Source organism: Tenrec ecaudatus, chromosome 4 (genome assembly GCF_050624435.1).
Source record: "Tenrec ecaudatus isolate mTenEca1 chromosome 4, mTenEca1.hap1, whole genome shotgun sequence".
NCBI lineage: Eukaryota > Metazoa > Chordata > Mammalia > Afrosoricida > Tenrecidae > Tenrec > Tenrec ecaudatus.
The window spans coordinates 205798878-205813780 of NC_134533.1; the positions used below are offsets into that span (position 1 = coordinate 205798878).

Genomic DNA, 14903 nt, shown 5'->3' on the forward strand with positions numbered 1-14903 from the left:
CTCCTACAGGATCTTGCAAACATGGTTCATCATTGGCAGATGTTTAATTGAATTTTCTCTCCGTATTTTCTCCTCGTGATTAACTCTGGGTTGAGGAACATACTGGACTGGAGTCTGCAGAGAACGATTTCCTGGTTAGTCTCTAGTCCGTTCCGTGTTGTGTTTTCTTGGTAGTCCATTTCACTGTCTGATGTTCGTGTTCTGTCTCGCTCAGCTTGAATGAGCATTCCTGGGGAGCTGGGAGTCCAGTCTCCTCAGCAGTACCTGGCACAGAGGTGCTCGGGAGATCTCTCTGACTGAACTGAAGAACACAGTGTCACTTGGGAGAGTCCACATGGCATCCGAGTTTAAGGTGATGGGGGGAAAAGGCCATGGGTAGTCCTCGTCTTGGAAGCCATCTGTTACAAACTTGTAAGATTTCCCTGTAGTTTATTGCTGTCCTTACAAGGCTGGAGATAGCAATTCTTCACGGAGATCATTGAGGGGAGTGTTCAATGAGGTTAGTCCAGCACTGGTCTCTGCCCGACTCACGCTTACCCAGCCTGTCCATGTCTGAGCCATGATTTCCCTGGGTTCGTGGAAGCTCCATTTGAAAAACCGTCCAAGGCACCAAAGGTGGTTGGAAAGTCCAAATCCCATGCTTTTACGAGTCTGTCCCCTTTGCTTATGGGGCTAGAGTGGCCACCCTGGCATCCCCGCTTGGCCACCTCTCCGTCTGCCCCTTGGTAAGCTATACTTGTTGATGGGTCGGCATCCCAGCTGGAGGGAGATTCTGTTTGCACAGGCCACGGGGAACAGCCTGGGCCCATGGGCTCCTTGCTGTCTGGCGTGCAGATGGCTCTGCCCTGCAGAAAGGTGCCCAAGACAAGGGCCCATCTTGATTTACTGTCCTCCCATCTCCACATTTCTCAAAAGTGGTGCTGAGTCAGGCCCAGGCACCTTCTCATGTGAGCCTCCTTTTTAAAGCCAGTCAAAGAAGTCACACATACCACTTTATCGTGAGAGCTGAAACCTGATGATCAACTAACTACCCAGTCACCTCGCTTTGTACCATCTGCAAACAAGAGAGCCCAGGGCCATAGTCAAAAGCATTAGCTGGTGGGAATATTCCATGGAAGCGTCCAGCAGCCTCTGGCAGCAAGTCCAGCCTGCTGGAGGCATTCAGGAGCTCAGTGACCCTGATGTCTGTGGGCTCTGAAGGCCCCTTCACACGAGAGTCTCGGGCCTCCCCGTGCGGTACAGAGCTGTCGTCACGTGCAGCCTGTAGCAGGGTCGGTTCTCACTTACCAGGATCTGTGCTTGTTTGCAAAGAAGCAGTCTGCAAAGGGTGCTCTTTCCGGACGCCTTGTCTGTGTTAGAGATTGTTCTCAGAGCAGTGCACACACGGAGGTGGGAGATGCACATCACACGTGCCTTTAGGGAAATGTCGGGTGCTCGTAGGCTTTCTTGACCTTTAGTGAACCTGAGCTCTTCTTGGTTGGAGACCATCTTCTATGAGTTTCTAGCTTTCTTGAGGAAGAAAGGAAGGTCCCTGTAGCTCTGGTTCTCTGGTTTTAGTAAGTGACTAGCACTAGGGACCATCACCTGCTACCAGCACCTCCCGCCATGCAGCAAGATGTGACGTTGGCACTGTTGCCCACCATGTAGTTGCAGTTGGAAATGTGTTGTGCCCTTAAAATTTTCAAATACTAGATATTCTACTGAATGTCTTCTTGGCCATCGCTGTAGACAATTTGGCTGATGCTGAAAGTCTGAACACAGCTCAGAAGGAGGAAGCAGAAGAAAAGGAAAGGAAAAAGATTGCCAGGTAACCCTGTTTCCACCTGAGGTGTTTGTTGGTGAGCTGCCTCAGCAGCTCGCTCAGGGAGCCCAGCCACAGGTAAGACCCGGCCTCTTCCTGGCGGGGTTGCTCGTACTTCTTGTGAGCTGCAGCTCCCGTGTTACTGCTTTGCAGGGGTTGTGGGCACCTTGTCAGGTAGACCAAAAAGGGTGACATCTTGGATAGAAGCCAGGCCCTTGGCACTCAGCAGAGAATGGGAGTGCACATTCTCCTGCCTAAAGAACGCTGCCTCTTAAAATAAATGATGCAGTCAATGCTGATTAGCTCTTGGATGAGAATTTTAATAAGCCGATCTGTGTAATGAGTCCAGGGCTTGAGATGAGCAGGGAAATCGTGAGTTTGGGTCGTGCTATGTTCTTGCTGTTAGTGTTGTTTTCAGTTAAGTCCTGCCCTTCATCGGGGCACTCTTGAATCAGAATCTTGATGAGCATCTCTGCACACAGCCCTCTGCTTACTTGCGTACCTGTCTTCTTGTCTCCGTAGGAAAGAGAGCCTGGAGAATAGAAAAAACATCAAGCCAGAAGTCAACCAGATAGCCAACAGTGACAACAAGGTATTTGTTCTCAGATACTTCTCCCCCCTTGGGTCCAAAGAGCTTCCGTCTCGTTAGAACCTCCATGAGTATGTCGTGGGCACCGTGCTGCGCAGCACCAGGAAGACACGAGCTGGGAGGTCACGAGAGAGCATCGCACCTGGCACCAGAGCAACGCTGCGCTGCCACCTTGCCTGGCTTGATGACCAGTGTTTTCTCAGGGATTGCGTGGTCAGGGTGGTGCTAGCATCTTCTAGCAGGGATTAAAATCATGGGCTGGAGGAGTCTTGATGGTATGGTGGCTACACGTTGGACTGCGACCCGCATGGTGGGCAGTTTGAGACCATCCACACCCCTGAGGGAGAAAGACTGGGCTTTTTCCTCCAGCAAACAGTCACAGCCTCAGACACCCATAGGCCGATCACTATGAGTCGGCACTGACTCAGATACCAGTGCGTTTCGATTAGTAAATGTCTATTTCCAAAGGTGAGTTCAGAATTTTAGGACTACCCTGTCACCCCAAGGCCAGCTCTGGGCTTTTCACGTGTCTGTGCTGTAAGGCCGGTCCTGGGGCTTCAGCGGTGGGCAGGATTGAAGGGCCAGCCCTGGAGTGCACAGCCTCACAGGGAGACTGCAGACCGGCAGCAGCTCTCATGCAGCATGAGCGACCATAGCTGGTCTGGTAAGAGAACTGGATGCACTTTGGGGCTTGTTGCCCATAACTGAATGGCGTTTTCTTCATCTCCCCGGCCCTAGACCTTCGCTCTGAAGAAACACCACCATGTTGGAGACATCTGCCAGCCCTTACACACCCGCACACAGACACACCCGTTGGCGGGCCGTTGCTGCCCTATGTGCTGGATGGCAGACATTATTCTTTGTTTTGCTTCTCTGCAATGCTCCTAGTCAGAGGCTCCACTTCTCTCAAGACTTCTCCTCCCCCTAGGTTACCATCGGTGACTATCGGGAAGAGGATGAGGACAAGGACCCCTATCCACCGTGTGATGTGCCAGGTATGCTGATGGGACCTTGGACCACGTGCCCATGACATGGTGGTCTTCACTCCTGTGTTGTCGTCAGCTGCTGCGTCTGCTGCTGGGCGGGCCCAGCTGGACACACAGTAGACTACTGAAGCAACCAGGGTCATGGACCCAGTCTCCTTGTGGACCAGCTAACTCCCATTTCCACTGGTAGTGTTTGTAACACGCAGTCCAGGTAATGAGGGGATTAGGGAAAGTGTTCTAGAGGCCACCCAGAGTCCAGGAGGCCCCTCATCACCTCACACTGTCCCCAGACTGACTGACTGAGGAGGGACTGGTGAGTCTGAACGAGATGTGATGGCCTAGTAGTTACACGTCGGGTTGCTAATCAAAAGGTCAGCAGTTCGAGACCACCAGCTGTTCCGAGGGAACAAAAGACAGTGCATTCTACTCCACTTTGTACTGAGTTACAGTCTCAGAAACCCACAGAGGCAGTTCTGCCTTGTCCTGTAGGGTCACTGTGAATTGGAATCAACCCAGTGTCAGTGTTTGGTTTTGTAGTTTGGGTGAGTGAGCAAGATGAGAAGTGAGTGATCTTGAATTCCCACCCAGGGTTTTTCGGACAACATCAAGCAAGAAGGCGACTGGGGAAAGAGCCTCCCTCTGGGAGGACGATGTGAGGGTCCTTGCAGAGCTGTAGTCAGATCGCAGGCTGGGAGCCTCATTCTCACAACTAAGCCCATGCCAGGCAGGGACACCTTGGTGACGGGAGTTTGGACGGACGTGTGCTAGTAAATGCTGTCACGGTTCAAGCTCAACTGCCAAGCGGAACTGAGAAAAGTAATCCCAAATTCAGAGATTGTTTTTTTTATGCCTACTAAAAATGAAGTTTCATTTGAAGTAGGTGAAGAGGAAGAGGAGGAGGAAGAAGAGGAGGAGCCTGAGGTGCCTGCTGGTCCCCGTCCTCGAAGAATCTCAGAGTTGAACATGAAGGAGAAAATCGTCCCCATCCCTGAAGGAAGCGCCTTCTTCATTCTTAGTAAGACCAACCCGTAAGTACCCTTTTCATCCTGGCCCAGGAACAGCTCACTGTAGCCTACATCATTGCTTGGCAGCGGTGGCTCAGGATGCGGGCGAGGGGAAACAGCTCACGGCCCCTTCTGAACCCGAGCACCTCCGCAGCCCCCACCAGCCACCACCCAAGTCCTTGGCAGTCCCCGCCTGGCCTTGCCTCTCTGCTCTTCTCTTCCTACACTGCGCTTTCCAGGACAGGGCGGGCCCTGGGATGAATGTCACTCAGGGTTCCCTCCTCCCACAGCCCCCGCCCTGTGCTCATCAAGATAATTCTAGTTGGTGCCCTGTTCCACTGGCAGTCCGTGTATTGTCAGTGTGAACTATTTTCCGTCCACAGGACTCCTTTCTGGTGAGGGCCTCTCCGCTCAGAGGCCGTGTGCGTGATGGTTTTGTGATCACGTTGGGCACGGCATCTTCCTCCTGAGGCCCAGCCAGTTGATCATTTTCTCCTACTGTGTTTTCTAGCGACAGAGGAATTGCTGCTCGGTGCCACTTCATAGGCAGTTGCTGTTCAATTCAGCTCGATGCCGCTGCACTTGAAGTAGCATTTCTCATATTGCCATGGTAAAGTGCTCACCAGGAACGTGGCAATGAGCCACCACTGTCAGAGGAAGCTGGTTTCTAGGTCTTCGGTCTCCTGAGATTGAGCGAAGAACCAGGGGCATACGTGGCTCCTGGACGGGGTTCTAGAATTGCAGTGGAAATTCTTCACACAGAGAAGAACCCTCCGTAACTCACAGGCCTCCCGGGGCAGGGCCAGGCAGGGCGCCATGCTGTTGCGCATAGGCTCAGTGGCAGTCGGACAGCCCAGGGGCACCTCACAGCAGCAGCAGCAGGGTCTGCTGGGCCTCTTAGAGAAGATCGGATGACAGTTTTCTACAGCTCCTCACTGTTCAGAGTGGGGTAACCCCTTCCAAAGAAATAGGTGACTAAACTGATATTGCTCCCTGTATGCACATACCTTGAAAGAATAGACTGCTTTTCCCCAAAAGCTGTGAGCACTCCTGCTTTAGAAGGTCTCCGCCAGACTCAACTCCAACCTTACTTGGCATCCTTCCCAAGGGTTCTACCTTAGCACGAAGCAGCCCCGAAACCAGAGGATTTGAAGGCAGGGGGCGGGAGTGGAAGGGGCGGGGGTTGGCAGAGTGGTGGTGGTGCATGTCACCTTCACCGAAAGTTGACTCCGGGTCTTTGTTTTTGTTACAATCACGTTGCCATTTCAATGTCCTTCACATTGATAAATGGGTCGTCTAGTGGCACCCATTATGTTTGCCATCTTGTTCAACCGTGACTCCAGTTTTGAAGACTGAAGAAAGAGATCTCAAGGAAACACCTGCCTATGGAGAAGAGCATGGAAAGCACTGTGGCCTGCCAGAAAGACAAGCCGGACCACCTTGGAAGAAGGACGGCCAGGGTGCTCTTTAGAGGCGAGGGTGGCCAGACTTCACTTTACCTATTTGGACGTGTTGTCGGGAGAGACCAGGCCCCCAGAGAAGGACATCATGCCTGCTTAAGGAGAGGGGCAGCAAGGAAGAGAAAGGCCTTCGACGAGGTGGATGGACACAGTGGCTGCAACAGAGGGCTCGAGAATAGGAACCAGTGCGAGCGTGGAGGAGGCCTGTTGTGCTTCAGGTCGCTCTGAGTCAGAACCGAATTGATGGCACCCGACGACAATGTTCTGTAGACAAAATAATCATGGTCTTTAAGGCTAACGTCAAGTACTGAGGTTCAGAATGGTCAGTCACTAGCTAGCACACAGGACATGAGGGGCCACAGTAGTTCAGATGGCACCCCAGAACCATCCCTGGACCCCAGGGTCTGTGGTGTTGGCCACACACAGCCTTCCCTTCCTTGACAAGACTCAGGAGGGTTCTATGGGAATTCCAGCACAGTGTTTCGGTGTTAGGAATGAGTTCTAACTTTCTAAGGACTAATCATTGAGGATCAACTCTCTAAAGTTTTAAGGAAAAGCAACATTTATGGCCAGCTTCCCCAAGAGCCAGGGATGTCATCAAGCCTCGCTTACTGTACATCCTATGTTAGATGCCCACAGTGCAGCCAGAGAATGGGGGTTGTCGTGCCCTCTGTGAGCTGTGGGTGTGCAGTCTCACCTTGGCCCCCTTCTTAGAAGCAGGGAGCTTCTGGAGGTCAGAGCTTCTGGAGGTCAGAGCCAGTAGAGTGGGACTGGACAGGTCAGAGCCAGTAGAGTGAGCCAGTAGAGTGGGACAGTAGAGTGGGACTACAGTCAGAGCCAGTAGCGTCAGAGCCAGTAGAGTGGGATGGCTGCAGTCATCCTGCCATCTTGAGGAAGTTCTTTCACCTCCTTAAGCCTCAGTTTCCCCACCTTCAGAAGGGTGACAGCCCCCTATTTAAGGTCTAAGTGAAATGATCTTGTCTCAGCATGTCCTTAGGCTTCACGGGACTAAGAGTCAGGATGTTCGGGTTCTCCCGGACAGGGGTCTGGAGGCACAGTAGACAGTGCTTACCTGCCCCATCTTTTACCACAGAGGGACCCCACTCTTGAGGGCCCCAGGGCCGGAGGTACCAGCCCTTCTGCTCTGACCCTGTCGGGGACCATGTCTGGTCTGTGGTCTGTGCAGTGACTTTTCCCTGCAGGATCCGAGTGGGCTGCCACAAGCTCATCAACCACCACATCTTCACCAACCTCATCCTTGTCTTCATCATGCTGAGCAGTGCTGCACTGGCCGCTGAGGACCCCATCCGCAGCCACTCCTTCAGGAACACTGTGAGCTGCCATGGGAGAGCCGGGGGTGGCGGGGGTGGGGGCGGCAAGGGAGGGGGACATGGAACCTCGCAGTGAGCTCAGGCAGAGGCCTTCATCAGGCTGGGACCCACAGAGGCCCGTGAAACTGTCGGCCAGAGGAGGGAGGCTTCGTGTTCATTGCAAGGCCTTCTGTGTTTGGGGTTAGTTGGTGCCAAGGGGTTTTATTTATCGGAAGGAATCTTTATTGGATTGTTTCTTTCAAACCTCATTTTAAATACTCTGCAGTAATTCATGGTGGAGTTGGTTCTCCTCCCCTTGCCCACACTTTGGCCCCTCTTCCCTTCCCCGGGCCAGTTGACGTCATGTTTTCTCTGAGGCCCTTTGGGGTGGAGAGAGACCTTCCCATGCCGAGGCACTGTGACCGAGGTGCCCGGGAGGCCTGCCCCTGAGCAGGAGAAGCTATTCACAAGACACACGCAAGCCCTTTACTGAGGAGACACCAACAGAAGTCACAGCAGTGATGGGAGGTCGCGTTGAGTGGCCCCCTGGAGCGGAGCAACTGCAGGTTTTGGTGGGGCCTGGGTGGTGGTCCTAAGGAGACTAGTAGAGAGTTAGTGTGACTCATTAGTTTCACAATTTAGGAACCGTGTCCTCGTGCTGCATCCGTGCCGGAAAGAAGAGTGCACGTGCATTAGTTCTGGCCTCAGCAGTCTCCCCTTAGTGAGTCCGCTTGTGAAGGAGGGAGACCAGTCTGAAGGAGAGAGTTCTGCTTCTGCAGGCCTGGCCGCTGTGTGTGCGATACCAGCTTGCTGTTGAGAAAACCTCCTGGGAGAGGGTGCGCAGCACGGGAGGAGGCTGTTAATAATCAGATCTGATGAGATCTGAGAGCAAAGTCTCTATTCTGTCTTGAGAACAAACCCTCATGCCTTTCTCTGCTTCCACCGCCCCTGCGTTTGAAGGCTGGCAAGCCCGTGACTTGGACTGAGCGATCACACAGTGTGATGTGCAGGTGGGAGGGGGACAGCCTCGGAGCCCTGTGGGAGGCTAGGAGTAGGAACCCACTTGATGGCAGTGTGCGTATTCTGAAGAAGATAGAACTTTCCCCCGAGGTGGCTTGCTGGTGTCCACATGAAGACGGAGGCCCCTAAGCCTTTGACTGTCCCTCACCGATTGGGACTTTAGTGAGAGGTGCCCAAGGCTTTCTGTGCCTTAACATTTAGATGGGAAGAGTCCTATTACTGAAGATGAGACACCAGAACCAGACTCAGTGCCACAGATCCAGTGTGGACTCACAGTGACCTTACAAGGGCAGGGGAGGACTCTCCCTGGGAGTTTCTGAGACTGGAATTTCGTATGGGAGTAGAAAGCCCTGATTTCTCCCTGTTGGTTTTGAACTGCTGACCTTGTGATTAGCAGCCCAACATGTAACCACTACGCCACCAGAGCTCCTGAAAGTGACACAGAAGATGAAAAAAGTCACACTAGCTTAGAGCCTAGGTCCGAAGCTAGTGTCACCTGTGGGTTGTCAGGGAGTCCATTCACATTGAGACCACGCAGTCTGAACGTCCTCCTTAGGAGGCTCCTCGGTTGTTTTGGTTTCTTGTCGCTTCTTTCCAAGAGCACTGCTGCTCCTTTTGTAATTGATGTAATTGATTTAAAATACTGCCTGTTGGGTCATTTGGGTTGTTGTTTTGTTTTGTTTTGAACCTTGGCTGAGTTCCTGGTGTAAAGAGAATAGCGGGTGAGTCAGGGAAAGCTACACTGATCCCAGCCACTGGGGTGTACACTTCGAGGCAGTAGTGTTTCTCCGGACGATCCACGTGCCCGAAGCAGACAGTTAGCAGGGTAAATGACTGAGGAGAGAAGGTCGTCTGAGGGCAGTCAGACTTGGAAGCAGAGACTCCTTGTAAACCCCTTGTGAGTGTAGTGGCCGAGGACTGCCTTGAGGTGGACTGCATACTGCCCGTGGACTGCATACTGCCCGTGGCCTGAGGGCCTGCCCCGCCTTATTCCCAGAGTGCACTGCACGTGTGTTAAAGGGAAGGCTTTGGCTTGTGTCAGGGATAGACCACCCAACAGGGAAAGTGCTCACAAACTTGTGTTTGCTTATTAATCATCCTGTAGTGAGCAACTGCCCCCAGTCTACCAGGTCTTTGACATGATGAAAGCCAGGTGAAATTGTTCACTACAGTTCAGTAAGCACAAGCACTTTGTGCTTTCCTGCTTACTCTAGGCCAGTGGGCACTGGGCCTACTGCTCATCTGCCCCTAACTGGGTCAGTCCCCACGTTCCTTCTCCTTCAGAACCGGAGAACGAGTGTGTCAGGAAGGTCAGAAGGCAGGGTGGTCATGAAGGTCATTGACAGTGTCGACTCCATCTGTGGGAGTGAGCATGGGCTTCATAGCTCCCTGGGTGCAGCCTCTGGGAGAGGTCACGCTCCTGACTCTGAGGAGGATCTGGAGCCCTCGGATGGACAGGCCTCAGGACAGCAGGCAGTGTCTTCAGAAATGCTGATAGAGGAGGCCGGACTGATCGTGTAGAGACCAAGTCAGTCTGTTCTGAGGGGCCCAGCGAGGCGACAGCCAGTACCTGAAGCAAGCAGAGTTAGATGCGGAGCAGGGAGTAGAGAAGAGAGATGGTCGTTCCATTGTGTCTTACAACCTTTGTCAGCCCAGGCAAGTGGGGGTGGGCTTGAGGGTAGGAATGTGAGGGGCCGTGCGTGCGCGCGCACGTGTGTGTGTTTGTCAGTTTCTGGCTCAGTTTGATGCCATGAGCATCTTTATTTACATCTCTCAACCAATCGGAAGCCCAGCTGGGTGGCAGCATGCTTCATTCAGCCAAAGACACAGTTACAAATCCAAAATGTGTTTAGGGTTCGAATTTATCTGGTGTCACAAGGACTTTGTAGATCTAGTACTCGGAGGACAAAAGCGATTAACCAAGCAAGCACTTTCAGAAATGAGGCCCCATCTTTCCAGGGCATGGACTCAAGTAGTTAGAAGAGGCTCTTTGGGGCCCTAAAAGAGGGGCTGTAAGCAGACCTCTGGGGGGAATTTCTGAGCGCGAGCCCTTAAGACCAGCGAAGGGGGTAGGGGTGGGAGATGGGCCTGGGAGAAGGGGTCTCTGACTGCCCAGGGTGGGGGTTGGGGTGGGGGCAGCCCAAGTGCACGTGGCCGCCCGGATGCCGGATGCTGTTCTCACTCCGTGTTGTGCTTTGCAGATTCTGGGTTACTTTGACTATGCCTTCACGGCCATCTTTACTGTTGAAATCCTGTTAAAGGTAATGGCGTTTTCTTCGACTCTCCCTACCCTGACACCCGTGTAGCAGTAACCCTTGCCATTCTGTGCTTGCCTTCCAGGTGTTAGGTTACGCAGACTATGTCTTCACAGGAACTTTTGCGTTTGAGATCCTTTTGAAGGTAACAGGCTCTACTTGAGCAGCCGTGTGCTGACGGATTCCTCCTGTGTGGGATTCACGGGAGCCGAGCATGAAGTGCTTTTGACTTTCCTGTGAAAAAGATCAACTTTTTCATAATCAGAGGACTTCTTTCCCCTGTAAACTATTCCAACTTATTTTTGCTGCTTATTTTTTAACTTCGGAATGAATGCATGCAGGAGCGACTTTTGCTTCCTAAAACTGATCAGAGGTTCTATTTTTCTCCTTTTAAAAGACAATTATACATATGTATCTTCTTTGACCTCTGTCAATGAATAATGGATACATCGCTACGTGTGAACTTCCTCCCACCCTCCCTGGCTTCAGATCCAGAGACGAAGCGCCTTTACCCTGTGAAGGGCGTGTTTCTTAGATCCGGTTTACGTCTTCAGTGGCCTAAACTAGTAACAAGCTATTGTCTTGCAACAGGATTTGCAAGCGAACGTGGGTCTCTCTTTGTGTTCAGCTATTTCATCCCTGTTTTAATGGATGGGCATACATTTATTTATACAACAGCAAAGAGAGTGCCCTGTAGATGGGAGATCTAAATGTAGTGCCCAGGCATGAGCTGGCAGCTGCCATTTGCTGCATGGGTTTGTGTCTGACTGTGAGCGCTTCCCAGTGGGTGGGCCCAGTCTTTTGTGCTCAGAGTGCAGGAAACCAGCAGCAGAGAGCCTGGGCACCCGATGACCCCGAGAGACTTGCTAAGTCCCACAGGGTAGGCGCAGGCCCCCCTTCAAGGAGATGACCCTGAGGACCGTCAGCGCTGCCCTGGCTTCTAGTGGGGAGACGAGCTGGAAAATGGACCTTTTGCCTCCAGGAAAAGATGTGTTCCATCTTAGACCACTGTCAGACTTGGGTTCTTTACAAAATCTTCTATAACATGAAACTGCAGATAAACATCACCAAGGAATTGGGCTTTTTTTTTTTTTTAACAAAGCCAAGCAACCAACCAATCTCAGTTTAACTTTAGACAGAAAAAAAATACAAGTTGTTTTTCCCCCTTGACACGAGTGAGTGTGGGTGACATTTCTCTCCTGAGTGAAAATTGCACACTGTGCTGGTGACCAGATTGTGAGGTGGTCTCGCGAGAGCCCTGCAGAAGGACTGGGTGTGGACCCACTCTCCCTGCCTCTCCCGAGGCCCGAGGGCCAGCGTATGTAGCTTGCCTTCTCCTCCCCAAGTGGACTGGAGACACAGTGCGCGTGGCCAGCCTGCTTCCCTGAAGCTTGAGCTCGCTCTCTACAGGTTTCAGCTGCTAGAGGAAGTTACTCTTAGGCTTTGGAGCCTCGGAGCACACAGGACTATTGAAGAGGAGGAGGAGGAGGAAGAAGGAAAAGGGAAAGGCAAAAGAAACAGTGGAGAAGAGAGAGTTGCTTTTGAATTTTGGTATACTTGCCACAGTGACTTAATTCTTGTGATCCATTCTCCTTTTGAAAGGTATTTTTTCAGAGAATGGAAAAGACTCAAGGTTATTTCGTTCAACCATGTGGAACTGCCATTCATGTGGATCAAAAAGGGTAGACTGTCACAGTCTCATACAGCTCCACGTGGTGATTTCTCAATTCTCCTCACCTTTCCACATTTCCATGTTCTCACCTGATTTCCTGACATAAAGAGGGAACTCTGGATAGTCTTTTTTTTTTTTTTTTTTTTTAATGCTGGGCAATCCCTGTGAAAATCCGCTGGTGCACCAGGCTGTGTGCTGCAGTCACCCACCCGGCCAGTTGCTGGGGACAAGAGCCCAGCATGGCCAGGGTTCCCAGCAGGAACTGGGTGCAGAGGTGCTGTTTAAAGTGGGTGGGTGGGTAGGTGGCTTGGGCCTGGAGGTGCACCCATGGCTCTACCTTGGGAGCAGGATGCCTGGGTCTTTGTAAAGAGAGCCAGTGAACACTGTGACCTCTGAAATCTTCCCAGCCCCCAAGGGGAAGGCTGAACTGGGTCAGCGCAGGCTGTGCTTGGACCTCCAGGCCTGTGTCTGGGTAGCCATGATATTCCAACTAATACCGTCATCTGTAGCCTCTCCTGTGGTGGGGCTCTTCGGACGTGCCAGTAATGTCATAGGGCTCACTTGGTCTGCAGGAAAGAAGACTTAACTGAATAAACTGCTATTTCGCCTGCTTTTTGGATGGGCAGATGATTTTGGCGCTGAGCCCTGCTGGTTCCGAAAGTCACACACTGACAGTGCAGGAGGACTTTCCTCACACTTCTGTAAAGAGCTTAGATCTCTTTTCTCCTGGAGAGAAGAGATCGTGAAGTGCCCATGATTTTGCTTGTAGATGACGACTTTTGGGGCTTTCCTTCACAAAGGAGCTTTCTGCAGGAACTACTTCAATCTGCTGGACATGCTGGTGGTGGGGGTGTCTCTGGTGTCATTTGGGATTCAGTAAGTATTCTGTGTGTAGGTGTGAGGGGTGCATGCAGTTGGGTGGGTTCATGTAGAGAATTTCACCTGACTCTTAGAGGCTGAGCATCAGTTTGATGGTGGTGTTTAGTTACACAGAGGCTACTTAAATTTGTTCCTATGCTAGGGGGCACTGAAGCAATTTGTTGTTGTTGCTATTACATGCCAGCTTTATTAAGCTCCAACTGATGCATCCTACAGTTCACACCAAATACACAATTGATTTGTAGTGTATGCCCATAAATTTGCAACCATCACCACGGTCAGCCTTACCGTATTTCATCACCCCAGAATGAGATCTAGATCCATGAGCAGTCACCCTCTGTTTGTCCCTGGGCCCTCTCATACCCAGGGATTTCGCGGGCGTGCCCGTTCCAGAGGTGCCATGTAAATGAAGCAATAAAGCACGTAACCTTTGGCGAGAGGTCTCTTTCCCCGAGCCCCTGTTCCCGAGGCTCGGTCGCGCTGCAGCTTCTAAGTCAGTACTTTCCTTCTTTTCAGCGCGACCCACAGCCTCGCGTGGGGGGGGGGGGGGGACACGATGCTGCTGTGTGCAGGTTTCTGTGTGGACGGATGCGTATATATGTGCACACACACATACGTACACACAGACACATCTATGAGTGGAAAGTGCTAGAACATAGGGCAGCTCTGTATCAGACCTTTTGCTCGTCCACAGTGGATGCTCCCTTGCACATCCCGTGGGTGGTGCACCGGGGCTCCAGTCTCTCCACATCCTCTCCAGCCCTCCTTTGGATTATTGATACCCCAGTGAGTATGAAGTCTAGCTTACTGTGGATTGTTTGCTGTATTTTACATTGTGGTTGGCATAAAATGGCTTTCATTCACATTTCCTCGTGTTTTCTTTCTTTTTCACTGTGGGGTGTGTGTGAGCATGCCAACCACAAGCACAAAACCAGAACTGACTCCAGCTCATGCCATTGGATCCACTCTGACTCACAGGGGGCCTTGTGGAGGGTACCCGAGGCTGCCTGTCCTCATGGGGGCAGACTGCCTGTTCGCTTCTGGGTGTTGCCGTCTGTGCACTCTGACTCCAACGGGGGAAAGAGCCAGACTGACGCTAGGTGCCTGGACCTCTGGGGCCCTTTCATTTTAAACATCTAACCCCCCCACCCCCACCCTTGATCTCCAAGATGCAACCATTGTGATGACTGCTTCCCTTTGGCCTTTGCAACATTTAAGCTACGAGGGGACCATGCTGCAGGCCCATGTCCAAGTCCCTTTACATTCCATCTGGGGATTTAGGGTGGGGAGAGAGCCAGGGCCGAGCACTGCCTGCCTCCCAGAGCCAGGTGTCTGGGCCAGAGGCACCAGGGGGCCTGTGTGTGTGCCCTTGCTTTCCCGCATGCTCCATCTGCTGAAATCAGGACCCATGTGGCTCAAGATGTACATAGCCACCCTCTCAGTTGACAGTAACTAGGAACTCGTTCCCAGTCAGGAAACTGACTGAGACAGCCTCTATTGCAGTCTTCCCCTCCCACTGCTGCCCAGGCGTAGGGCGTCATGCATCCGTCACGTGGAAATAGTGTCCTTACAACTCCTATGAATTCTTAGGCTCTACAGGGCTTACCCACTTCCTCCTGGTCGAATGGTCCAGCCACACTGAACCATCATGCCTGCAGGCACTCTTAGCGAGGACCTTTGGGCAGGCTGCTTCCTAGGTCCAGAATCCCCTCTCATCGTAGCTAAGCCCTGCTCTGCCTTTGAAAAGGAGAGTTCTTCCCGGGCTCCCTGCCAGGCGATGCTCCCCTGTTGATACCGACTGGGTTTACCCTGACTGTCATACACACCACACTGGCCACAACTACCCATTTCTTCATCCAGATGTTGAAATCCTTGGTGGCCAGAAAGTCCCAGCACCAACGCACTGCCGTAGGTTTCCAAACTTTAG

General features: G+C 52.1%; 1 protein-coding gene across 3 annotated transcripts in view; it reads left to right on the plus strand.

Annotated features, from left to right (window-relative positions):
* Nucleotides 1-14903, plus strand: part of CACNA1D (calcium voltage-gated channel subunit alpha1 D) — a 351497-nt gene that overhangs the window by 267256 nt on the left and 69338 nt on the right. For all 3 annotated transcript variants that reach the window (XM_075549013.1, XM_075549014.1, XM_075549011.1), the window contains 7 exons: nucleotides 1693-1807; nucleotides 2324-2393; nucleotides 3319-3385; nucleotides 4254-4404; nucleotides 7043-7172; nucleotides 10372-10431; nucleotides 12867-12973. In XM_075549013.1, coding sequence (XP_075405128.1) covers nucleotides 1693-1807; nucleotides 2324-2393; nucleotides 3319-3385; nucleotides 4254-4404; nucleotides 7043-7172; nucleotides 10372-10431; nucleotides 12867-12973 — 700 coding nt within the window. The remainder of the gene's footprint in view (nucleotides 1-1692; nucleotides 1808-2323; nucleotides 2394-3318; nucleotides 3386-4253; nucleotides 4405-7042; nucleotides 7173-10371; nucleotides 10432-12866; nucleotides 12974-14903) is intronic.